Source organism: Oculina patagonica, chromosome 3, assembly GCF_052425735.1.
Source record: "Oculina patagonica isolate OP01 chromosome 3, crgOcupat, whole genome shotgun sequence".
Lineage (NCBI taxonomy): Eukaryota > Metazoa > Cnidaria > Anthozoa > Scleractinia > Oculinidae > Oculina > Oculina patagonica.
This window is the reverse complement of record NC_135760.1, coordinates 12,171,050-12,195,128: the sequence shown is the minus strand read 5'-3', so window position 1 is coordinate 12,195,128 and position 24,079 is coordinate 12,171,050. Positions and strand designations below refer to the sequence as shown.

Genomic DNA, 24,079 nt, shown 5'->3' with positions numbered 1-24,079 from the left:
TGACAATGTGTCAGTTCAAAAGCAATAAATATGAGAAATCAATACAATCACGCATTTACATGTGACAATAAAATATTCCGTATTTATTTCACCATTAATTTTCTGTTGTAACTAAAATATTAATTTACTGGAAGGGTAATTTTCCAGTAAATAAACCACTATGCACCTCATAAAAATATCAAAAAGCCTCTTGTCCTCATTATGCAGCCTAGCTTTCTCTTAACAGAAACAAAACCAATTTAATGTATAAGTGTAACTAGCATTCAGAAACTCTGAATGTTTATACCTTTCAAAGCAATGTAACCTTTACCCCATGGTGGGATTACTCATCTCTTCAGTCTCTAAATATACATCTAAACTGTAACAATAACTAATTAATTTCTTTTTTTCTATACAGAAAGTTTTTTGTTCTCATCTTCTTTTCCTACGTTGTCGTCCCGAAGGTCCAGCTTGTGATGAAGGGCCAGCCTCGTTTTCACCTTTAAAAAAATACAAAGTTAAGCTGAGATTGGACTTGACCCTTTGAGTTAAACGTCACGAATATCAAATGCCATGTAATCATTCTGATCAAATGTTCTTTTCTGCGCAACTTTGCAACAACTAACTGACAGTTTGTACACTTCTATCAAGGCTGTCATTCAGTTTTTTCCCTACCGTTTCACTCCGTACGGAAGTGTAATCTAACACCAATCAACCTCTTCACCCATAACATCCAGTGATCTCAGCCATGACAAGTGTCACAGGTTACAGGCCTGGTTGTCACCCACTATAATTGCAAACTGATGACTTTATCATTTTTCATGAATTTTAACTCACCATTTACTTGAGATGGAGATGGCGATGTTAGCTGAGGCACGTCATGCATCCACACAGCACCACACTGTTGGTTTGGACATGTCTTCTGAGCCCTGTTGGATTTTAAAAGCATGAGGTGATGCACAGGAATGAGAGCACCTTCTACTGAATTGTTACACATAATAACAATAGCAAGGCAGTTGCTACTGACTTACTCCAGTTGGTACATTTGTGGTGTTAGTATACTATAGTGCACATGTTCCTTGGCAAAATATTAAACCCTAAAACCACACAACATGCAACAATGTGGCTACAAGCCAGCAACTGGCTAATTTCACCAGTTAAAAAAGAGCTTATCACCAGTTAAAAATTTACTACAAAACAAAGACTTGGGATAAACAGCTGGCTTGGCTTGTAACGAGCTGGCTTTTTTTCTTTGGGCTATTGCATTTAATATCTGCAACCACCCCCCCCCCCCCCCCCCCCCCCCCCCCCCCCTGTTGAGGAAAGGTCTTTTCAGTTATTTCAATCTTACCCCAAAAGAAATCCATTGAAAACATCTACACCTCTAAAGAAATTCACTAAAAAAGCCTTAAACCCCAATGAAATTCATTAGCAAAGCATTTGCCCCCAAGAAGTCTGCGGATTTCTGGGTTTTACCCCTAACGAATTCCAGATATTTTCACCCATTCCCCCTAAAGAATTCCTGTATTACTTATCTTACCCCTAAGGAAATCCATTGATTTTTTGCCCTTGCTCCCAAAGACGTTCACTGTTCCTTAACAGGTCAGGAAGAAAAATTTAATGCAATAGCCCTTTATAGCTACATTCTTGTACATGAACATAAGAGGAGGCAGAGTTAAACACCACTTTATGGGGCCTAGTCTAGTCAACAGATTTTGCTGTTTGTAAGTGAGTAGCAATATTACCTTCCACGAAAGTAGCGAGCAGCACAATGGTTGTGAAGCTTCCCATCACACTGGGTGCAGTGCTGTCCCTAAGTAACAAAAAGAAAACAATGCTATGATTACAACAAAATTATCATCAGGTTAGTTAAGGAAAATGAGAAAGTTTGCAAAATGGCCAAACTATGACAGAGAACAAAATCAGCACACATGTACTAACCCTAATAGCTATCTCATGGCACATCATGCAGTCTACTATTTCATCTTCATACACTCTTTTCAAGTATGGATGAAGTTCCAGCATGGCTCTTGGTCCCAAAGAGTATGATCCTGATGACTACAACGTAAAAACGAATTAAGGTTACAAGTGGATTACATTTAATTTGAGATTACTTTTTAATTTGACAAGAATCAGGGATGACGCAATCGTGTGAGGGCTTGCCTCCCACCTATGTGGCCCAGACAGTCCAAGAAGTCCAGACAGGTGCCACATGTCGGTTGAGTTTGTTGTTGGTTTTTGCCTTGCTCCAAGGGTTTTTCTCTGGGTTCTCTGGTTTTCCTCCCTCCTGAAAGCATTTCCAAATTCCAATTCAACCTGGATAGAGGACCCACATCAAACCTCCAAGTTTATTTTTCCCTAAGTGGCCATTTGGCCACTGACTGCTCAAGTTTGGTTGCCAGTGAAAAATTTTAGTCACTTAATTAAGCTCAAGCTTTCAATGCTTCATCTCAATTTTAGTCACCAGCCTGGCAACTTTGGTTCCAATTTAGTTGCCAGCTCCAAAATTTTAGTCGCTGTGGCACCTAAAATGGTCTTAACTTGGAGAGTTATGCATGAAAACCAGATGCTCATTTTAGAATTAAAGTAAACACATAAGATATAATTTGGTAGTATCAAGAATGTTATTTATTTTTCTGGTCATCAGTGACAAAAGCCATGTATGTGAACGGTCAAAATGATCGGCAAACCAAAACTTTGTCTACAAATTGTCATCTTGACCAGATATTGTCTGTTGAATGGCCGTTATTTTGAACCCTGCAAGTTATTAAGGCTGACCTCTGACATCCATTTATCCTTTAGAAGTCTTGCAATCAGTTCCTCGGCATGAGTCATGGTCATCCTCTTTTCCAAGTCAGACGCAGCATTGAGTACATCTAAAGAAGACACTGTGCCATCTGGAGAAGCCACTATAAGGTCCATCTATATTACAAAAAAGGCTTTTAAGGTCATTTCCCCAAAAATAGAAATGAACATAGATTTTCAACCAAACTTTGCCTACTTGTTGATTACCTTAAGGGGACTTCAATTTTGAAACAAAAAAGCGGGGTCTGCATATTAGTTTAGGAGCACTGAAAGACCTTGTACATATACCACATAATTCCTTAATAATTATTTTGAGAGTACTGGCAAAGTACACATTTCCAGTGATAATTTATTTTTCAAACAGAGGAATTGATCTGTTTCCATTTCACAGAAAGAACTTGCTCGCTACTTCCAAAATCTGAGAAAAGATTGATAGGTCTCCATACTCGTTTACGAGAAAGAGACAATTTATTTTTCTCACAGACTAAGCCGCTAAGAAAAAAGCCGCCATATGTGTATGCGCTAATTACACGTAAAATTCAGCGCAGAAAGGATACACAATAAAATACAGGGCAATGACCTTAAGCATTTTTTTTTTATAAAAAAAAAAAAAAAAAAAATTATATTTCCCCACCCTAAAAAAAAAAAAAATATTTTTTTTTTATTATTTATCCCAAAAAAAAAAAATATTTGTTTGTGCGAAAAAAAAAAAAACATTTTTTTTTGCGCTCTTCTCTCCCCGGAGCCTTTTTTGCTATAAAAAAAAAAAAAAAAAAATTAAAACAAAAAAAAAAAAAAAAAAATTTAAAATTTAAATTTTATTTTGAGATACAAGGACTTTCAAGGCCTGTGCGAACCCTGTAAGCAGGGTTTTAAAAGTGAGTGTCCAAATTTTTGCAAATTCTAGCAACCATGTAAATATTGTTCTTTTGGAAGTGTAACCACTTTATCTAATTTGCTTTCTATTTCCTTTCTATAGTATTTACAACTGTATATGTAATTAGGAAAGGAAATCAGCCAGTTGACTCTCAATTCTTTTAGGCAGATAGAAACTGCACATATTTTTGTAAGGTTACTCACCCAGGTAGCAAGTATCTGGTGAAATAAAGCTTTCATTAATCATTTAGCACTGGTAGGTTATATTAGTTTTAAGTTTTAAGAATCCTTGTTTTCTTCACAACAGAAATACTTATTATTTACTTGATTGTATATTTACCGCTTTCTTGAAGAAAGCAATATCATTTGGTGAAAAATCTGTCGCCATCTTTGAATGTTCATCCTCAGCTGTATTTACCTAAAAAAAATCACAGAAAGTGACATGTTGAGGCTTGTTTATTATCAACAAAAAGTTAACCATTAAATGCAACCCTCTAAGTTTATTTTTTTCCTAAGTGGCCTGCTCAAGTTTGGTTGCCAGTCAAAAAATTTTAGTCACAAAGTCTTTAAGGAAATACATATATATGAAGGATAGTTGGAATTTCCAGAGAGGTTGGGGGTCTTTCTGTGGGGATGTATGGATAATTTATGGAACTGTACATTGCGAGTTGCAAGGAAAGTAGAACTATTCCCTACTTTTTGCAACAATGCTGCATGTGACATGTCAATCTTGCAACCAAATTTTGTAAAAATGGGCCAATCAGATAAGTCCATTACCCCCAGATTTCAAAATAATGATTTCCAGCTGGTGTGTTGCAATATGAGAACACAGGACACTTCCTTTTTGACTTGCAATGTGGCTTACAATTTTTTTTTAATCGTCATCATTGCATTGCAAGTTGCAGGGAAAAATATTGCCTCCTGTACCACAGTATTTAGTTTTCTTACCAAACCATAATTCTTGGACCCATCTTCTTCAGAAATTCCATGCCTTATCTCCATAAAAAGAGACCTCAGGTTTTTGTTTACAGTTTCCAGGAAAGTGTCAAAGTCCTCTGGAGGGCTTTCATCTGAAATTAAGATTAAAGTCCTTTAAAACGCTTTAGCTAAGCCCAACAGAAGTTAAAAATCACACCATGCCGATGATGCGCGCAAGCTCGACTTTGAAGGGTTCGTAATTTTAAAGCACTTTCACCCACCTCCATACACGCCACATGCTTTCTGATACAAGGTTTTTGTTTCATTTTCAGAAAGGAACTGTTTAGACATAAGACTTCGTAAGAAAAGACGCTGAGAATCTCTCATTTTCGTTCCACACACGAAGAGAATCAACCAAAAGTCGAAAATTATAAATCAGATGGTGGCGGGAAAACATCGAATGGCGCACCAAAGCATCAAGGGAAGCTTTGCATCCGGGACATGCGGAAAACAGTTGGGTACCAGTCCCTCTGGAGACAAAGCGTGCCAAGATGGCGGCTAACAAGACTTCTGCCGCGAACAATCCACCTTTTGATGTCCCCACCTGGTAACGTTTTATAGATTCCCTGGTCCATTATTTGGTGTTTAAGTTCAACAAGGAATGTTTATTTTTACAGGGCAGGTAAACCGCCACAAGGACTTCATTTAGATGTCATGAAACAGACAAATCTAGTTGAGGTAAACTTGATCAAAACAAATAGCATTTTGAACAAAATAGATCACGCTAACATTCTCACTTAAAACAAAAAGCACACGTTAAGTAATTTTTGGTCTTTCTGAGGCTGGGTAGTAGGTCAAAGACTGAGGAATTTTACATCTTTATATCAACATTATAAAGTTTTTGCTAAAGGTTTCAAAATGTACTCACCCTACAGGGGTGGGGGGCAGAACAACCTCGTTCCCAGCGTCTCTGTCTTTTGTCCTCCACACTGTGAGTACATTTTCACAGTTGCCATAGAGACCGCTTATTCATTTATATTTAATGGGGCAAATAAAGGGGCTGATCATTTGCCGTATGATCAAATGCCTTTGCATCTGGTCTGACATGTATTATTAATTAATTGCACTGGAACAGACTGTGCTTACATTTGAGCTGGTTTGCACAACTACATTTAGTGCTATAGCAACACTGGGTGAGGTTTAGGCATCTTGCCGTGAGTGCAGCTTGATGTTATTGCTCCTCAAACAGAATACTGTTCACAATAAGTGATCTTATAAAAATTACTCAGAGTCATGTAAAAGTTAAGGAAAGAAAAAATAACATGTATGCCATATACGCTTGGCACTTTTTTCTAATGTATGGGGGTACGATGTATAACTCAAGAGAGATATTTATTTGGGACCTGGGTAGGGTGGTGAGAGGGGGGTTGCTTATTTAAAAGTTGTAAACAAGCATTCTCCTCAAATCATATGTTTTAACCTTGGCAAGTTTTAATGAGGGTCTTTTATACTCTGGCTGTCTGGCAGATTGAGCCGATTTTGAGTGGCAGTCAGCGGTCACACTCTTTAATCTGGCAGTCTTAGTCTTCGGGAGAAAATATAAGAAATTTGTGGTCTAGGATGATCAAAGTATGGCGGTCTGCAGACTGTACAACCCCGTATAACAGACCCTCTTTAACTGCGAAACCGGGAAGCCGGGAAACCATAAATTAGAAACTGAAGCAAGAGGCAGATATTACATTAAAGAATATTCTTTTCTTCTGATATAGAAACTTATCATTGATCAGAAGTCATATTACTTATTTGGAAGAAACAAGGAAACTTGTGATTTCAGTCTGGAACACACATCATGTTCCCGTGTACATGCTGCACTGGTTTTCCATAAACACCTCAACCGAACGTTTCTGATTGACCTCAAGAGTAGTAAGTATATCTAATTTCTTACCCTAACAGTTATCCATTCATTGCCATGGAATTATTGTTTAATATTGTTTTATTGTTATTATCTTCTTTGAACATTCTTACAATGTTTAACATATGACATTAAAAAAATTGACTAACACTGGTTTGATGGAAGCCAAAAATCAACCTTAAAAGATAATGGAGTTGATGTCAACATGCATATGGTCAGGATCAATCATTTAAGCACTACATGTTCAGTGTAATGATTACATTTAATATATTATTATAATATATAAAATATAATAAGTTAATTTAGGTTAATAAAAAGATGGTTTGCCCTCAAGAATAAATAAAAGAATTTTACAATGTTATACAAACATCTTTGTGGATTAAACTGTGAGAACGTGCTGGAGTTTCCAAACTCCTCCATCACTGATGAACTCACAAAACATCACAATAACATGTGTTTGTTCCAAAGTGTTAACAGAGACAGTTACATATTTTTGTTTTTGATTTCTCCTTGCTCAGCACATGGCACTTTCATTGGAACAGTACGTTTAGAACCACAGAAACCAACACAAGTTCAGGTTGACAGTGTGATCAGGTTTGGTGCGTCTTCTAGAAGCTATGTACTGCGAGAAAAACCAGCAATGCCGAGTTCAAGTCTAAAGCAATCAGAAAATGCACAACAAATGGAGTCTGATGATACTGAAGAAGGCGCAAAGGGAGGACTGTTAGGACTACCAGAGTCAGACACAGAGTTGGAGGTAAGGCTTTTTTTATTTATAGTGCTGGCAACCGGGGGGAAGGGCCGGCCAAAGGAAAAATAGTTATAAGTTACCTGGAAGGCTATTACATGCAAAACAAAAGGATACAACAAATACATGTACAGTAGATTTCTTTACTTTTTGTATAGGTGCAAGTTGTGGTTGTGTTAGTGAACCTGAAGCAATGGTGGGGAGGTTTTCAGGATCTTTTCAAGTACCCTAATCTGAAGGGAAATTAATTTCTAGAATTGCACCCTTGGTTGAAATGCACCATTCCTGAAAATGCCCAGACCCCCTCCCCGAACACATGCTCTGTAGAATGCTTTGACCTCGTACCCCTCCCAAGGTTGAGTCGACAGCACTTCCCCTACTTCCTATAAATTCCAAGGTTTTCATCAGGAAAGCAATGTTTTTTGACCTCAAATGTTGTTTTCAAATCCCTTTTTCATGCCATACTTTTCATTATGTAACCTCCCTGTGTTCCAGCCATTTACAATGTACTTCCCATTTACTAAAGAAAGTACTTAAGATCCTTTGGCATTTTACAGTACTTTTTTCTAAGTCTGTTTATTTTCTGGAAACAGGATCTAACAGAGTTCAACACAGCTCACAACAAAAGGATTTCATCACTTGGCATTGAGGAAGGAAGTTCAAACTTAGCAGGTGTTGCATCCCTTAAGCGAAAAAGAAGATCTTCATTATCTGTTGCATTTAGAGAAGGAGAAGAAATTATAAATCCAGGTAAAGCTGCTGTAGGTGAAGTAAGTATTTTTCTTTAATTCTGCTTTGTTGAGAGTGATCATCCATGTAAGCAGGAAAGAAGCAGAAGTCATCTTGAAAAAATTGAAGTACCAGTATGCACAAAGTTCAAGTGAGCCAGTAAATCCAGTTTCCATTGCATGACATGACTAGGAGTATTGAGCAGCACTACTCCTCACCCCCCTCCCCCCCCCCCCTTCCTGGATAGATTCTAAGCAATACATTCTGACTACTGAATTGGAGACAGTGCTGTGTTCATTCACTGAGTGTCGTACAGCAATGTGGTTGTTGGTGTCTCCATTCTTGGATTTTTGTTAACAGCCTGACTGAAACTATGATATTAAACATAAAATACTGTATTTTTATGCTCAGCTGTAAGACGCATCCCAATTTTAGCATGAACTTCCCACAGAAAAACACATTTTCTTTGAAAAATCCATGCGCCTTTTAACCAAGAAAAATACAGTACATTTCATCATTGACTCGAACATCGTGTGAATTCAAAACCATTAGAATAATATCACTTGAGCTATATCCTGAAGCTGGATCTTATGAATTGTTGATTGGTGTAGGTAATCTCTATCTAATAAAAGGCGTTTCTCATTGTTTTAGAGGATATTGACCCTACTGTAGGCAAGTTCAGAAATATGGTTCAAACATCTGTTGTTGTTCCAAACAAGGTACAGTATAATAAAAACATATTTATTACTTCCCAGCAGAGTTTGGGCTTCAAATACTGCAAATCTTTCTTCAACCATTTAAAACACTAACAACATATTAAATATTGTTTATATCTAATGATATTATTACTCTTTCCAGAAGACAGCAACGTCTGAATTTTTACCGTCTTCTATTTTTCAACACAGATATCATGATACTGTCAGTATGACCATCTGTAAAGTATACTGTATTTTCTCAATTAAATGCTTACTTACTTACTGCCCTATACCCCATCGGCACTTAGGGCAGCGACAAAGTTTCTCCAAACATGTCTGTCATGTGCTTTCCTCTCAATGTCTCCCCAGGTGTAGTTAAGGGTCTTCAGTTCAGTTTCTACCGTCCTTCTTCCAAGTTGTTTTTGTTCGCCCGCGCTGTCTTTTTCCTTCAGGTGTCCATTTCCCCAGCGTTTATTTTAAACTTGGCCTGATGGCCTCAGGGTTTATTTGACTCCTGCAGTTTATTTGAGCCTGGAATGTTTTAAACAAGGGTTTAATACATTATTTTTGACAGACTTGCATAAATATTTTCATTGCAACTACAGCTTTTTGTACCTTGAGTAATTGCTTGAGAGGGTTATTTACAACCCTTCCTTGGAAATCTGGCATTTATTCGAGGCCCTGTGTTTATTTGAGAAAATATGGTTCATGTACTGCTCTTTTAATTAATTCCTAACTACGCTTCCTAATGTTTAAGGAAAGTCTGAGCTTTAATCTTGAATTGAAATTCTCCTCTCTGGCCTCCATTTATTTCTTATAGTATAAGTTTAAAAAATGTGTAATGTTTTGATTATTGAACCCCATTTACATGACCTGTTATTACCAGACTTGTTAATGTCCGTCATTCTTGAAGCTAAAAGGATTAAAATGTTCACTTTTACAGAAAATGCGAGGACCAGTTTCTCCTGTAGGAAGCCTCACAGAGAACATAACACGACGACTTCAAAGCTTCCCATACTCGCAAGGTCTTTACTCCAATCTGCCGGCAGGAACAGGGGCTGTTCCTGATCCTACAAGTCCTACGTCACCCACGGCACAACACAAACCTCGTATGTCGATCACATCGGCACCTGAGGTGTCCTCGCCGACACTAATGAGTGTTCCTGTGCACCATGCACCCGAACCCATAGCTGCTGGGCCAGTTATGCAAAATGTGACAATGACAATTGCCGAACCTGCTAAAAAGAAGTATGCCAAGGAGGCGTGGCCTGGCAAGAAACCAACGCCATCTTTACTCATCTAGTTATTTATTAGGAGATTTTTTAGCTTATTTTATGATTCAAGACCAAGAATGTTGCCCAGAGTATGGCAAACACTGCCATGCAGCAGGAGCAGACAGTCATGAAGTGGGATTACAGTTGGAGAGTGACACTGCAGAATATCAAGCTCTCATAATATGGCTTACCCTGGGTGCCAGAGGTTTTATTTTTATTTTTGTGATAATGCAAGAAAAATCAGGAAAAAAAACCCTTTGGCACTCAGAGTAAAAAGGGCTTTGCTTAAAGCCTCACCTGACCCAGCCCTGCAGTTAAAAGACATGTGACTTCTCTACAGCAAACAGCAGTGGACTGATTACCTCAAATTAATATCTCATCAGTGCGGGTCAGCTCTCATCTGCATTGCACCTTTTCCTCTGGTGCTGTTTCTTAGGAACTAACAATGTTATCAGTTTGTGACAGAGCACTTTTTACACAAACTCTTTGCGATAGTGTTGTATGTGTGCAATTCCATCTGAAGCAACGCAGTATTTTTGTGAATTTTCCGGTAACATTGAGCTAGGAGTCACCTGTTCCTCTTCATGACTACCCTACCAACACTGATGCCTGGACGTGTTTGTGTTTCTGTTCTGTTATGTTCTACATTAGAGTATGTGCACGCAGTAAATTACTGTTGTGGTAACAGAGTCCATTCTCACTGTACATCTATGTAAAAAGATGTAAGATATTTACACAAAAACTTTGTATGGTGCTTTAATTAACTTTAATGGTATCTCAGAAGAAAGTGATTCATTTCGGGTTACCTTGTTTCTGTAATTCTAAACTTGAAGAAAGCTAAATATTATTGACCAATGGACCGGTATCAAGTTAGTATAATACTGTTATAATGTAAATTAGAAAAGCGAAGGAGATTCGTGGAGTGTTGTGTCACAAGGGAAAATGAGTAATCTGCTAAGCCTGGTATGGTCGTTAACCATGTGGTTTTATCAACCATCTGATTAGTCGCAGCACAATCAACATGTCAAAGTCAAATCAAAAGACTCACGTTTTTCAAATTTGCACTGTGCAGGTTCAGTAGTGCTAATTATCTTCCATTCTTTCTGTTATCAATACTCAAGGTTAAGTTTATCTGCAATGCAGCCTACTGTGCGCTGGACTTTTGTAAACTATCACAAATGTTATGGACTTTACTCTGTGCAATTTCTCTTCAAATGCCGTAACTTTGCTTTTTCAGTTAGCTTAGTATATCAAAGGATCTGAAAAAGTCATGCGAGTTTTCATATATCGAAGGTTTACCTGATTGATGTGCGTGGTTTTCCGTCTGAATTTATGCCTTGATGCCCCCCCCCGGGGGGGGGGTACTCCATATATCGGCCTATACGGGGAGGCTCCGCCCGAAAGGGGTACCTTTTTCAGGCTTCAGGTATATAAAAGGGTAGCGATTTCACAAGTTTAGGTATATGAAAGGGTATGAAAATCCGTCATTTAGGTTTTTTAAAAGGCCAGTAATTAAAATATTTCGAACAGACGCACTTTATGGCTGTATTATTTTAATTTATTAAGCGCTACATAAAAATGACAAGAAAACGTCCTGTTCTAAGGCTATGTCACGTCATTTAGGTATATGAAAGGGGTACCTTTTTTCAGTAAAAGGCATACGAAAGGGGTACAATTTCTGTCAAAAATGGTATATAAAAGGGTAAGGGGTTAGAACTTGGGGCGGAGCCTCCCCGTATAAGACTTTTTTGAGTACCCCCCCCCCCCCCCCCCCCGGGCTTGATGCAAACAGCATTTTTGGTTTTCTACTAGCCTGTGTAGCTGGCGGTTTTTCTGCCAGCTACACAGGTTAGTTTTCTACGTACCGGTAAATCTTTAGAAGGGTGCATTTTACGGTTAACTGTGGGCTTAAAAAACTGCTGTCATCTACTGAGTGGCGATGCTAACTAGTAACAGGATCCCGGAGATGGGGTAAGGGTTCATCCTCTTCCCCAGGGCCACGCGTATTTTTTTAAATGACATGACGTAGTGGCCCTGGTAACGGTAAAAAATATGATTTTTTGGATTGGCTGATAAAAACTGCATGCGTAATTAGGTAAAAAACGAAACGCTTCTACGCAATTTTAGTTATACTTCCGGTCATCGAAACAATTCAAGATGAAGCGGGCAAGTTTGAAAATGTTACAGGAAAAAGACCGAATAACACTGGGAGTTTGTTGGAATAACGTATTCACGAAGCAGACCTTTGTTTATGAACGAATGACAAATACATCACTTGTAAGGTGTGACTCGGTTGTACTTTTTATTGCATTAAAAATATTGCAAACATTTGCACTATCAACTTAGCTTATACAAGATATACACACTAAAGGGTCACTAAATGAAGTTCATGAATTACATGAAGATTTTGAAATTCAATGTGATATTTCTTACCGCTGCTCAATAGAATGATACCTCGTCGATTAGCGGCCTTTTTAGTTCTGAATTTTCTGCAATACCTCCGCATGGCCATAAATAAATTTCACAGTATCATCAACCGTCGGAATGTTATCGGCTGATGATATCCTCGACTCCATGTTAAAAACACTATAACAGCGCGACTATAACTCCAATTCCTCTGGATTCTAACTTTGCCTTCAGATAATATTGCGTGTAGAGACGACACAACAAGAACACATCTATCAGCCATGCAATTCAATGAGTTCCAAACGAATCGAATTGTGTTAAGTTATCAACGACTTGAATTGCCAAAACCAGCGGGCAAAACACAAGGACAGTCGTTCTACTTAACGACTACAGCAGGCAGGGCGGCTTCCTGTTCCATTTCTTGTTTCTTGATGTCCTCCGACAGTTGTAGCGAGGATTGATGTACAGCTCTTTCGAACGCTAAACTCAAATCTCGTATTTTCTTTCAAAATTCGTTTTCTTCTCGTGTTAGTCAGCCCCAGCCCATTCTCGACCCCAGAGCTCTTCTCTTTTGCGCATGACGGACGGCGAGAAGAGCTCTGGGCAACCCTGGAACAGAGCCTATTCTCATTTGAAGTTCGTTAAAACAATGAAAACACCTCTGATTGGTCGATCTGTAACGCGCCAAAATTTGAACGTGCGTCGGGATGGTTGTCCTGGCCCCTAGGGAATTGAATGTCTGTGCTTTATGCAAATCAAAGATTGTGCACGCAATCGCAATATGTGCTGTTTTTGGATGTATTTCTGAGCAATTCTTTTTCACTCAAACAAGCATGTTTAATGTATAACGACGTTTAACAAAAGAGAATCGTCCAAGAACAGAGCTATTTACAACTACGTGACACGACCTGAATTTGCATAAAACCGCAGACATGTCTAGTCTCTGGTGAATGAATGTAACGGTCGAATGACTTTTTTAATTATTCAGTTGTTGAACATTTTAAAATTAAATATACATTTAGAAGAACTACCTTGCTGATTTTGACTTTACTGGGGCTTTACACGAGCTAAAGGTGTAACATTAATTTTTGCTGAAATTCTTCAACAAAATGTTACTGCTCAATCTCGTCCCCAGAGGCCGCGATCCTTCTGGTCTGCGCCAGGGATCGTGACCTCTGGGCTATTCTAAAAAGCTGCTGAAACAATGAAAACACTTCTGATTGGTCGATCTGTAACGCGCCAAAATTTGAACGTGCGTCGGGATGGTTGTCCTGGCCCCTGGGGAATTGAAAGTCTGTGCTTTATGCAAATCACAGATTGTGCACGCAATCGTAACATGTGCAGTTTTTGGATGTATTTCTGTTTGGAGACGACATCAACAGTCTCAGAGCAATTCTTTTTCACTTAAATAAGCATGTTTATAATGTATAACGATGTTTAACAGTAGAGAATGATCCCAAAACAGCATTAATTACAATTGCGTGACACAACCTGAATTTGCATAAAACCGCAGACATGTCTAGTCTCCTGTGAATGAATTAACGGTTAAATGACTTTTTAATTATTCAGTGGAACGTGCGCAAAAGAGCCTTGCACTCTCTGGCGCACGCGCACAATCACACCGGAACCAGGATTTCCTGGTTCCGGTTTGGATTCGACCAGAGCCGTTGAGTTTTTCCGGCCCACTGGTCAAGGGAAACGCAGGCTCTGGGGACGAGATTGGTTACTGCTAGTAATCGTTGCAAGAGCCGTTTTTTGTCTCTGGAATGTGGAGCGTGCGCAATAGAGTCATCGTAGCCAGATTTTGGCTACGCTTGCGCAATCTCGTCCCCAGAGCCTGCGTTTCCCTTGACCAGCGGGCCGGGAAACTCAACGGCTCTGGTCGAATCCAAACCGGAACCAGGAAATCCTGGTTCCGGTGTGATTGTGCGCGTGCGCCAGAGATTGCAAGACTCTTTTGCGCACGCTCCACGTTCCACTGAATAATTAAAAAGTCATTCGACCGTTAATTCATTCACAGGAGACTAGACATGTCTGCGGTTTTATGCAAATTCAGGTCGTGTCACGTAATTATAATTAATGCTGTTTTGGGATCATTCTCTACTGTTAAACATCGTTATACATTAAACATGCTTATTTAAGTGAAAAAAATGCTCTGAGACTGTTGATGTCGTCTCAAACAGAAATACATCAAAAACAGCACATGTTACGATTGGGTGCACAATCTGTGATTTGCATAAAGCACAACTTTCAACTCCCCAGGGGCCAGGACAACCATCCCGACGACGTTCAATTGGCGCGTTACAGATCGACAATCAGAAGTGTTTTCATTGTTTCAGCGGCTTTTTAGATAGCCCAGAGGTCCCGATCCCTGGCGCAGACCAGAAGGATCGCGGCCTCTGGGGACGAGATTGACGCTTGCGTGGAGTTTCCCAGAGCTTTTGTCGCCGTCAGTCACGTGGAAAAGACAATAGCTCTGGGGTCGAGAATGGCCCCAGCCTTCCCCTTTCTTTTACTGAGCAGACGCAGACGAACATTTATGCAGTGGGCATGCGCTACCGGATGTCGTGGATTTTACGACATCCGGTAGTCAGTGTTACCAGAGCCCTTCGTTTCGCCGACCACGTGACCAAAAGAAACGGAGGCTCTGGGAACGAGAATGGTAAGGGTTAAGACTTTGGCGCGGAGCCTTCCCGTACAAATATTTTTCAAGTCACCTCCGGGGAGTCGGGAATGCTAATTGAACTCTTTGAGCGACGAAGACGATCCCACGAGTGCCGAATTCGAAGGCGCGAGTCGGCGAGCGAAGCTTCGGCACTCGCGGGATCGTACCTTCAGCGCTTGAAGAGTTCAGTTCGCAGGCCCCTAAGAGCCTCCCAGGAAAGGATTTGGCCAGCATGATGATTTTCTCGCGTAAACAATTTTGAATTTTCAGTACAACTCAACTTTTCTCTACACGAGTAGCTTTTCCGCGTTTTGTTGTTGTGTCTATACAGTGGTTTCCTGGTATTTCTTTTATTAAAATTCTTTTACATCATTCTTCGAATATAACACTTATTTTCTAACATTGTGGTATATATTATACGTTAAAAACTTTATAAATTACCAAAAAACACATCTGCTACGCGCTTTGATTACTTGATGGCAACAACTTTCACAGCCCGAGAGAGCTTAAAACACACATGCCGTTTTGGTGAAAATAAACAAACCGACCCGCATCAAACACAACTTTTTCTATAATTTTCTACAGTTAATAGAAAAAAAGGCAGTAACTAAATTGTAGCCTCATTTTCAGCCGTCCTCTCTCTACCTTATTGTTACTTAAGGCTGGTTCTCATATGATCGCCCCGATCGTCTCTGTCGCTTCTGTCGTTTGCGAAGTCTGAGGTGATTGGAGGAAGCAAACTTTTTGAAGCGACAGCGACGATCATATGAGAACCAGGCTTTATTTTTGCGGGAACTTTATTTCGCGAAAAAAGAACGGGCATATTTCGCGGGACTTTATTTTCGCGATTTGGCCAAAAATACGAAATTAACATAACAAATACAATAGAAAACTTTTGAAACAAATTTTCGCGGGTATTTGATTTCGCGTTTTTTTTGAAATCGCGAAAATTAAGTCCCGCGAAAATAAGTAACAATAAGGTAGCTGCTTTCCCACAACGACTTAGCGACTAGAAAAGACGGCCGAAATTCAGGCTACTGAACTTGATAAGTTGCCTTTTGTAATCTTAAACTTTAAAATAATTGACTGCAGTACTGCACCAACTTTCCCGTTTTCTGTAGCACTTGACGGAACAAGTACGCTGACTGTATAATGCTAAATATAACTACATCCTGACTACATTGATCCAGAATCCTCTAAATCACCGCGAATGTTGCATGATTGCTATAATTCACCACATTCTAACGCCATACGTAAGTGAATGTGGTTTTGTATGGAAAAGAGAAGCATTTCTTTCAACCTTTAAGGACGGGACATACTAGGCGACAAGTTGCAGCGACAGGTCTCTGCGACAAGTCGCGCTGTGTGTACTATCTCAAAACAAGTCGCTGCGACACGGGGCTGGTTCGTTGCACACACAAATTTAAGATTGGAAAAGTGACAGTTTTCGAATTTAAAATGGAAAAAAATACATGACGCTCTCTCATTGGTTAATTTATACTCTGTGCAGAAGTGTGCACACGCTGCGACAACGTTGCTTTCGCTCATTTTGTCGCTGCGATCAGTCGCACGAATTCAAACTGGTTTGAATTCGTGCGACTGATCGCAGCGACAAAATTCTGTCTCGGTGACAAAGATTGTCGCAGAAATGCACCATGTCACACGAGGCAACATGTTGCAGCGACTTTTCCCCGCGACGTGTTCCAGCGACTTGTCGCCTAGTGTGTCCCGACCATTACTAATACTTGCGTTCTTTTGTTTGTATCTTTTCAGTACTTCAGATTGTGAATGTGTTTATCGTTGGATCTGTCACAAGATAAAAAAAAATTCCAATGGAAAAATATTTTCAAACTACATGTACATTATTACACGAAATTTTGCGTGATCTTTCGCGATACTTTCGTAAAATTTGTAGAATTTCTTGACATTTTCTTTATTAAATAAGCCACTTTCTTTATTTGTGATATCAAATTTTCCAAAAAAAAAACGCAAAAACTTCGTGTAATAAGGTAAATTAAAAAGGTCTAAATTTTCGGGTATATCACTTGTTTGGCAAAATCTGTTTGGAGATAGGTTCCAAAAGGATTCCCAGTTTAAATTCTGGAACCCAAAATTGACAGCTATGACTAATAATTTGTTTCAATCAAAATTAATAGTTCAATTTGTTCGATCAGTTCTTTGTTAAAACAACAATTAAGGTAATTATCCCAGCAACGACCATAAGAATGACCAGCAAAATGCACATCTTGGTTCGGGCTTTTTTCTGTGAAATAAAAAAAAGAAGCAATTTCAGTATAACCATCTATGCTTAAACATCGTGATTCCTAAAGATTGCCAAAGATTACTATCCCAGAAACTAAACAGATTCCAGTGCTGACAAAAAATATTTTGTCAAGTTTCTCAAAACAATGATGGTCACAAAATGAGACAAAATGCTATTGTGAGACGTGTTGGTGTTTTTAATAATAATAGGTAATAATATTTAATATTTATATTGCGCATTTTCTATAAAATAATCAAATGCGCATTACAAACATTACAAAAGATACAAAAATAAGAACCTATTTACAATCTTTAGAAAATTAAAAACGAAATCTACACTACGGGTATTTACAATTAACTATAAGAAAAGAAAAAAATATATAAAAAATCTTAATATAAACTAACAAAATGCCTTGCTAAATAAAAATGTCTTAAGTTTCTGTTTAAAATCACTTTTAGTACATGCAGATCTAATGCTTATGGGAAGACTGTTCCAAAGCCGTGGCGCTGCCGCCAGGAAGGATCGATCCCCCATGGTTATTGGTAGCTTTTGTTTTTGGCTCAAAGGCTGCATAGTTGTGACTTGTTTAAATTCAAGAGAGACAGGATTAGATAGGCATAAAGCTTTTAAACTCCATACAGTGATTCATTTTGACTTGATCTTCAAAATTTAATTCTTTTGACAAGTTTTTCTTTTGTGCGATTAAAAAAAAATTCCAGCGGCCATTTTTGCATTGGGTCTATGTTATTGTAAGAAACAAGTTACAGCAATTCAAAGATATAAAGGCATAGAGTTTCAATGATTATCACTCAGCAGTTTTAAAGCAAATTTCTGCAAGCATGTCTGATTATTTTAATTAGAGGCCGGAGCCCCCCCCAAGCCCAAAAAAAAAAAAAAAGGGGGCAAACAGCCGCAAAGACGGTCCGTTAAGAGAGAGTTGACTGTGCCCCATGCATCTATTGGAGTCATTGCCTTGTATAGTAACAAGAAAAACTTTTTCACCTGGTAAAGACTAGCTTTGCTAAGTTGTACATTAGCTCCTTCCACATTAGTGTGTGCTCGTTCAACATTGGCCTCAATTGAATCTACAATCAAACCATACAAAAACAAATATTCAATTACAAGAAGCCTCTAGCTCTACCTATTAAACCAAAATTAAAAAACAGCCAAGTGACCAAGATTTGCCATATATTAATATATGTATGGTCAGAAAGAGGTAAGAAATCCCCCAACCAACAAAACCCCAGCTATGGAATGATTATGACTTTCCACAACAGACATAAAAACAATGATAAAGTTCTTACTAACCAACCATATCTCCTTGTTCATACACCATAGTTGCTAAGTCTCTGAATATCTCATTGATATCAAGAATATCTCCCTTAAACAAATATTATTTCAATGTCAGTAACCTTCCATAACATTTGAATCAACAAATTATATCAATGCACAGTAGTGAAAAAGGTCTTGCATTGTTAACTTGGTGAGGAGTGTACTCACCTCTATCTGTCTAATGCGCTCCTCTCTTTCTCTTATCAGTGATTCATCAATATCAATCTGCATATCAAGCTGCTCCTGTTCTTGTCTGCAGTCCACATCATTGTTAAAACAAATAAGAAACAAGTGATAATTGTTACTATTATGAGAGCACATTTTACTTCACTGTGATGTTTGCTTTGGTTTTGCATTACTATGCTTAGTGATTAGTCTAAAAAATCTGTGCCTGTTTAATTCTATCTGGAGTAAAACCAAAACCGAATGTGACTTAAATTGCTTGCGCATGTTTCCTGCACTTCGCACCAGCTACATGTATTTGCTGTGAATTTTGATTGGTTCATTGGATTGTAAGTGTCGTTTGTGACTGGCCAGTTCGAATGATTACTTTCAACTGATTTTGGTTTTACAACACTCAAGTGAAAGCTGCTCAATTATTGGAAGAGACTGATAGGGATGATAATTTACACAGTTTTGTATCCCTGTTGTGTGTACAAATGGCTCATAAACAAACCTCCTTTGGTCATCCTCCATTAAGCTGCTTTTTTCATTTCCAAATTCTTCATCACCATATCTACCACTATCTTGCCTCTGAAAACAGATTATATTGTTATCCTGCGACTGCAGTTTTCTTTTATAAATACAGTTCAACCTCCTATAAGCAACCACCCCAGATGTCAAGCCTAGGGAAAGATCAGACCACCGGGGGTTTGAATTTAGGTCATAGCCTGCAGTTATGTTAGAACCCTAATCCATCTGTAAATCCAATTACATTTATTTCAAGAATTAATTAGACATTTTTGACAAAATAATGGCTGTTCAAAGTTAAGGCACATATAAAAATAATTAGAACGCTTTATCTCCAGAAGTAAATGCCACCATACCCCGGGTATATTTCTAGGTAATGCGGCTCCAGTTGGAATTATCTCTGTATCTTTCAAAGGAAAGCCGTAAATCCACAATTTTCAATTTATGAGCCTGTGATTTAAACGCTCATTCACACCTAAGGTGTGAAAATTGACACCTCATATATCAATTTTCTGAAAGTTCAGGCCTTGGTTAATAACTGCCAATGTAACTTTTATTTCAAAAAGTTGTTTAAATTGCATGCAGTTCAATTTCCAAGCTGCAATACTAGCAGTGTCACAATGAATCAATAGTCACTTGCAAACATAAAGAGAAATACCACAACATACAGTATGCAATCTATTTATTCTAACTGTAGATGTACCTTCTTTCCAAACAGTGACAGGATCAGTGTGGTTGTCAAATCATACTAACCTGGCTGCCGTCACCCACATACAAATAATTTACAATAAGTAGTTAAACAGAATTAATTATTTCCTACCTGTGATGGTCTTGCACTTGTTGAACCAACTAATAACTTTTCCTTTTCAACCACTCTCTAAAATGTGTTAAAACAAGAATGGAAATGAGAACTTGTGTTACACATTTTTGAACACATAGAGACTGGGGGCACCCAAGAAGAACTGTAAGTAGTCTTCTAGACAGAAAATGCGTACCAGGCAAAAGGCTTGGCAAAAAAAAAAAACTGTGCACTGGTCAACAAGCAAAGAAAGTCATACCCATTAGCCCTGGGCTTGTGGATTTTTATTTTTCTCTTGCCCAATGGGCAAGTAACACTTTTTTAACTTTTTAGCTGGCACATGAAGTAAGGCAATTGCAAAATAAATTGATTATAGATAAAAATTATAATTATAGATTATACTTACATTTTGTACAGAGTAGTACCGGGAAATGGACTCTCTAAATTCTCCCTTTAGTCTTTCATGTTGTACTCGTTGTTGTCTCTATAGCAGTGAAACGGAATTAATAATCAATTAGTTTCACCAGCATTCTTGCCTAGTTTCTTAATGTTAACATGATCGACCTCTTGGCCAACTGGTTAAGACAGGTTTGTTATAAATAACAGTGGGGGCTTGTTGCTGGGTTGTGGGTAATGCCAGCCCTTAGTGGGCAGTTCTGTGGGTGGTTCTATCAAGGGGAGAGGGGTGTACTATGGCAGTCTCTGGCATTTCCCAGGGCACCCAACCTCAAATAATAATTTCTAAATATGTAAACAGTAATACAGCTCTCAACTTACTGCATTTGGGCTGCTTCCACCACAAAGGGAACTCATCTCTTTTAAGACGGAAGTTGTTTTATTAGCAAGGTCATTTGTAGCTTGTTGTATTCTATGGCTGTGTAGAAAGATGTGTAGAGAGATACAATGTGAATATTATATCTAGAAGCTTTCTGTGAAATGACAACCAACAGTGAAGATCAGTTGGGTGGAGAAAAGGGATCAACTCACAGTTTTTCCTCCTGGCCTTCTTTGCCTCCAATTAATTGCTTTAGGGCACGCTCCAATGCTGAGGCTATGAAGAAAATTAACAATGCAGGTTACAATTATATGATATATACAGTGCTCTTTTCTATTAAAAGACCACTTAAGTACAAAATAACCATACACATTTATAAACTAGTATATATTGAGTGAATTTCCAAAAAGAAGAATGGTTAAGATTGAGGAAAATTAAAATAGAAGACAAGCACAAACTTTAACAAAGTGTCCAATTTTGTCAAGATCAGGCATCATCTGTGGTGTAGCTTCTTTAAGATCTATCATTACGCCACACAGTAAAAAGGAAGAATCTTAAGAGTTTCTGGCCAAAACGGTCAGCATGGTTTGTTTTCCTTGTTTTGTTTGTTTGTTTTTTATCCAAAACTGTACTGTTTTATTAAACCAATACTTACTGTTGTTGTTAATCTGGAAGATGTTACTACTGACTGTGTCACTGAGATTCTGAAATCTTTCTCTAATATCACCTGTAGTCAGTAACAAAAAATAAACAAATATACCGATAATTCCACAGATATTTTCCAAAAAGATGAATAAAAGTTGGAGAAAAATTACAACATGACTGGAGGTAAAGGGTTCCATTAATATATATGCAAATTTATGACAAATCAAGAGGCAATCATTGCAGTTTTCAGTGAAATGCGAACTCTGAAATTCAATCCTCAACCAAAGGTTTACACTTTTTGCTGCTGTCAATCATCTTAGCAGGCCTCTCGGGAAACAGAAGTTTACTTCAATCAGGTCAAAAGGTCAAGTCTTTCGGTTTTGATGGGCAGATTTCGATCCATTTTGTTTGTTTCTGTTTTTCATGGTTCATTACCTGTCGCCATAATTATGATTGACGGCAGCAAAAAAAGCAATCGTTTGTTGGATTTTGAATTTCAGAGTTCACATTATACTGAAAACTGCAAAAAGCTTTCTTGCAATTTTGCATTTTTCTTTTGAGTGCTAATGTGCAACAAAAGTTTACTTGGTAGGCAACCAAAAAGACACATGGGCAGCTAAAAAAACAGAACTGGTTGCCCTTTGTGTAGCCTCCTACGCAGACGTTCTTAGGGCTCGGCACGCGTCTCTCCCGTGCCAAGCCCTAAGAACGTCTGCGTAGGAGGCTACCCAAAGGGCAAATTGACAAAATAGTTAATGTCGAACACTGAAAGGATGGTGCCCAAAGAAATGATTGGCGTTTTCTTGCCCTCCAAAAAGGGGGTTGGACAGCCAGGTTGCAAGGTTCCTTTCCAAGATCTGCCACTGCTTTTCCTAGTTTTCCTTTTTAACTAAATTCATTCACACTACTCTTCACTCATTTCTAGTTTGGACAAAATATCTGACTTTCCCTTTGGCATTAAATTTTCCATGAGAAATTTTTTAACAGGTGAGCCAATGATAAAAAAAATCTCACCACCTTCTTGGTATCTTGACGATGACGGCCTTCCATAGCTTACAACAGCACTGCTATCAGATGAAAGGGTGCCGTATGATGGACTGCCTCCAAACTCACCACGAGACATGCTTAGACAACAAACTAAAAACATACAAGTTAATGGAAAAGATTTACTTTGTGTAACTTTTTACAAAAATTGTGGTCAGCAACTGCAAGGTTAGTTGAAGTAGTAAAATAGTGCAATGTGGGATATCTGAGAATTTGGAAAATTTCGCAGATTGTTTGATTGTGAGAATAATAATATTTTCCTGGTCTAAGAGTTTTAAGCCTACAGGTAGTTTCCAAATGTTTCTCAGATCCAGACTTGATGATATGATGATGACATGATGTTGTCCAATATGGCTTTATTATTCTACTAGGCTCAACACCTTCTATTTTCATCCATCCATTGTAAACACTATTGCTATTATTTCCTAGGGCTAGACGCATCAGATGGCATGTTGTGACCAACAACATGTCGCCCCCTTTCTGGTTAGTCCTAAGGTCTGCTTCCCTTATTTTGTAATTGACAACCAACCCCAACTTCCTGCAATCTGGCTAAATAAAGTTGGACTGCAGGACTTCAAAGACCACCCTTAATGTGCCCTTGAACAGCTGGAGTCAATTAAATTGATAGGTGCCACACTGTGGTAGCTTTTTATCCAATCATGACATAACATTCCAGATACTTCCTTAATTCCCCAAAATGTACAAGCACAAGGCTAAAATTTGCACTGGTCATTAACATTGACTTGCTCTTTTCATTTTCGGTAACCATCAAATGCTAGCGGCTATTCTTTTGATTGGCAAGATCACGTGATTACCACCTGAAAGGGACTACATAATGGGGAACCTTTGGCAGGCAACTGATCTGAGCAAGTGAAATACCTGAAATCTCTCATAAAATATTTAAAACAACTACTTTAACAGTTATTCCAGTAAATTAAATGTTTAAGTAAATAATATTAGCCAAACTGGATGCACTAGCAAAGCGAGCACCCTCGAAAACCATAGTTAATAGAGGGAACTGGTTATGAATCTCGGTAAACATCAAAGCAGGAAACAAAGAGGCCAAGATTTAGGTTGAAAGGTCCACGAAGGTGCACATCTTTTGTTTTTCACTCATACACTATGCATGAATTACGTAATCGCAATGTTTCTATTGGTTAGTTGCATGAACACACGTAACCACCTATTATGTTTTGCCAGGTTTTGTGCACTCTCGACGCCCAAAATAGCGAACAAAAACCTACAACAAAGAACTTTGCGGGGTTTCATAACCATTTCCCTCTATTAACTACGTCGAAAACGAAACGAAACTGACATGTCTAGACAAACAAACCACTAACAAGAATTCTGCATAAAAAATAAACAAATATATATTGCGCGGAAAACCTTACCGTAATGATGCGAAAATAAAATCAACCAGAAACCTCCTCCCTTCAGAGCTGAGTCTTACACAAAGAAAGACAAGTACTACCCGCCATCACTCTGAAGAAATCTACACCATCCGGAAAATATGAGCCAGTGATA

The 24,079-nt window shown here is 38.4% G+C and overlaps 3 protein-coding genes and 1 long non-coding RNA gene across 5 annotated transcripts; 1 reads left to right on the top strand and 3 right to left on the bottom strand.

The window, feature by feature from the left end:
- Window positions 1–54: 54 nt before the first annotated feature.
- Window positions 55–5,073, bottom strand: LOC144646610 (non-structural maintenance of chromosomes element 1 homolog). Its single transcript, XM_078506259.1, has 8 exons — window positions 4,860–5,073; window positions 4,609–4,730; window positions 4,001–4,078; window positions 2,758–2,901; window positions 1,921–2,037; window positions 1,725–1,792; window positions 817–908; window positions 55–479 (listed from the first exon to the last, which is right to left on the bottom strand). The coding sequence occupies exons 1-8, from the start codon at window positions 4,963–4,965 to the stop codon at window positions 412–414; spliced, it is 795 nt and encodes a 264-aa protein (XP_078362385.1). The 5' UTR covers window positions 4,966–5,073; the 3' UTR covers window positions 55–411.
- LOC144646607 (nuclear inhibitor of protein phosphatase 1-like) lies at window positions 5,013–11,708 on the top strand. Its single transcript, XM_078506256.1, has 7 exons — window positions 5,013–5,185; window positions 5,256–5,316; window positions 6,348–6,501; window positions 7,009–7,247; window positions 7,832–7,988; window positions 8,619–8,686; window positions 9,606–11,708. The coding sequence occupies exons 1-7, from the start codon at window positions 5,130–5,132 to the stop codon at window positions 9,963–9,965; spliced, it is 1,095 nt and encodes a 364-aa protein (XP_078362382.1). The 5' UTR covers window positions 5,013–5,129; the 3' UTR covers window positions 9,966–11,708.
- Window positions 11,709–15,341: 3,633 nt separating this feature from the next.
- On the bottom strand, window positions 15,342–16,421 carry LOC144646612 (uncharacterized). Its single transcript, XR_013569458.1, has 2 exons — window positions 15,591–16,421; window positions 15,342–15,460 (listed from the first exon to the last, which is right to left on the bottom strand). It is a non-coding gene; the product is annotated as an uncharacterized LOC144646612 (long non-coding RNA).
- Window positions 16,422–17,025: 604 nt separating this feature from the next.
- On the bottom strand, window positions 17,026–24,075 carry LOC144646609 (syntaxin-7-like). Of its 2 annotated transcripts, none has more exons than XM_078506257.1 (12): window positions 23,947–24,075; window positions 22,526–22,648; window positions 21,522–21,593; window positions 21,079–21,142; window positions 20,869–20,965; window positions 20,498–20,575; window positions 20,113–20,169; window positions 19,279–19,355; window positions 18,771–18,855; window positions 18,579–18,651; window positions 18,273–18,355; window positions 17,026–17,270 (listed from the first exon to the last, which is right to left on the bottom strand). In XM_078506257.1, the coding sequence occupies exons 2-12, from the start codon at window positions 22,632–22,634 to the stop codon at window positions 17,178–17,180; spliced, it is 888 nt and encodes a 295-aa protein (XP_078362383.1). In that variant the 5' UTR covers window positions 22,635–22,648; window positions 23,947–24,075; the 3' UTR covers window positions 17,026–17,177. The 2 variants fall into 2 exon arrangements, with proteins under 2 accessions (XP_078362383.1, XP_078362384.1); XM_078506258.1 differs by having other exon boundaries at window positions 22,529–22,648; window positions 23,947–24,074.
- Between the last annotated feature and the right edge of the window lie 4 nt (window positions 24,076–24,079).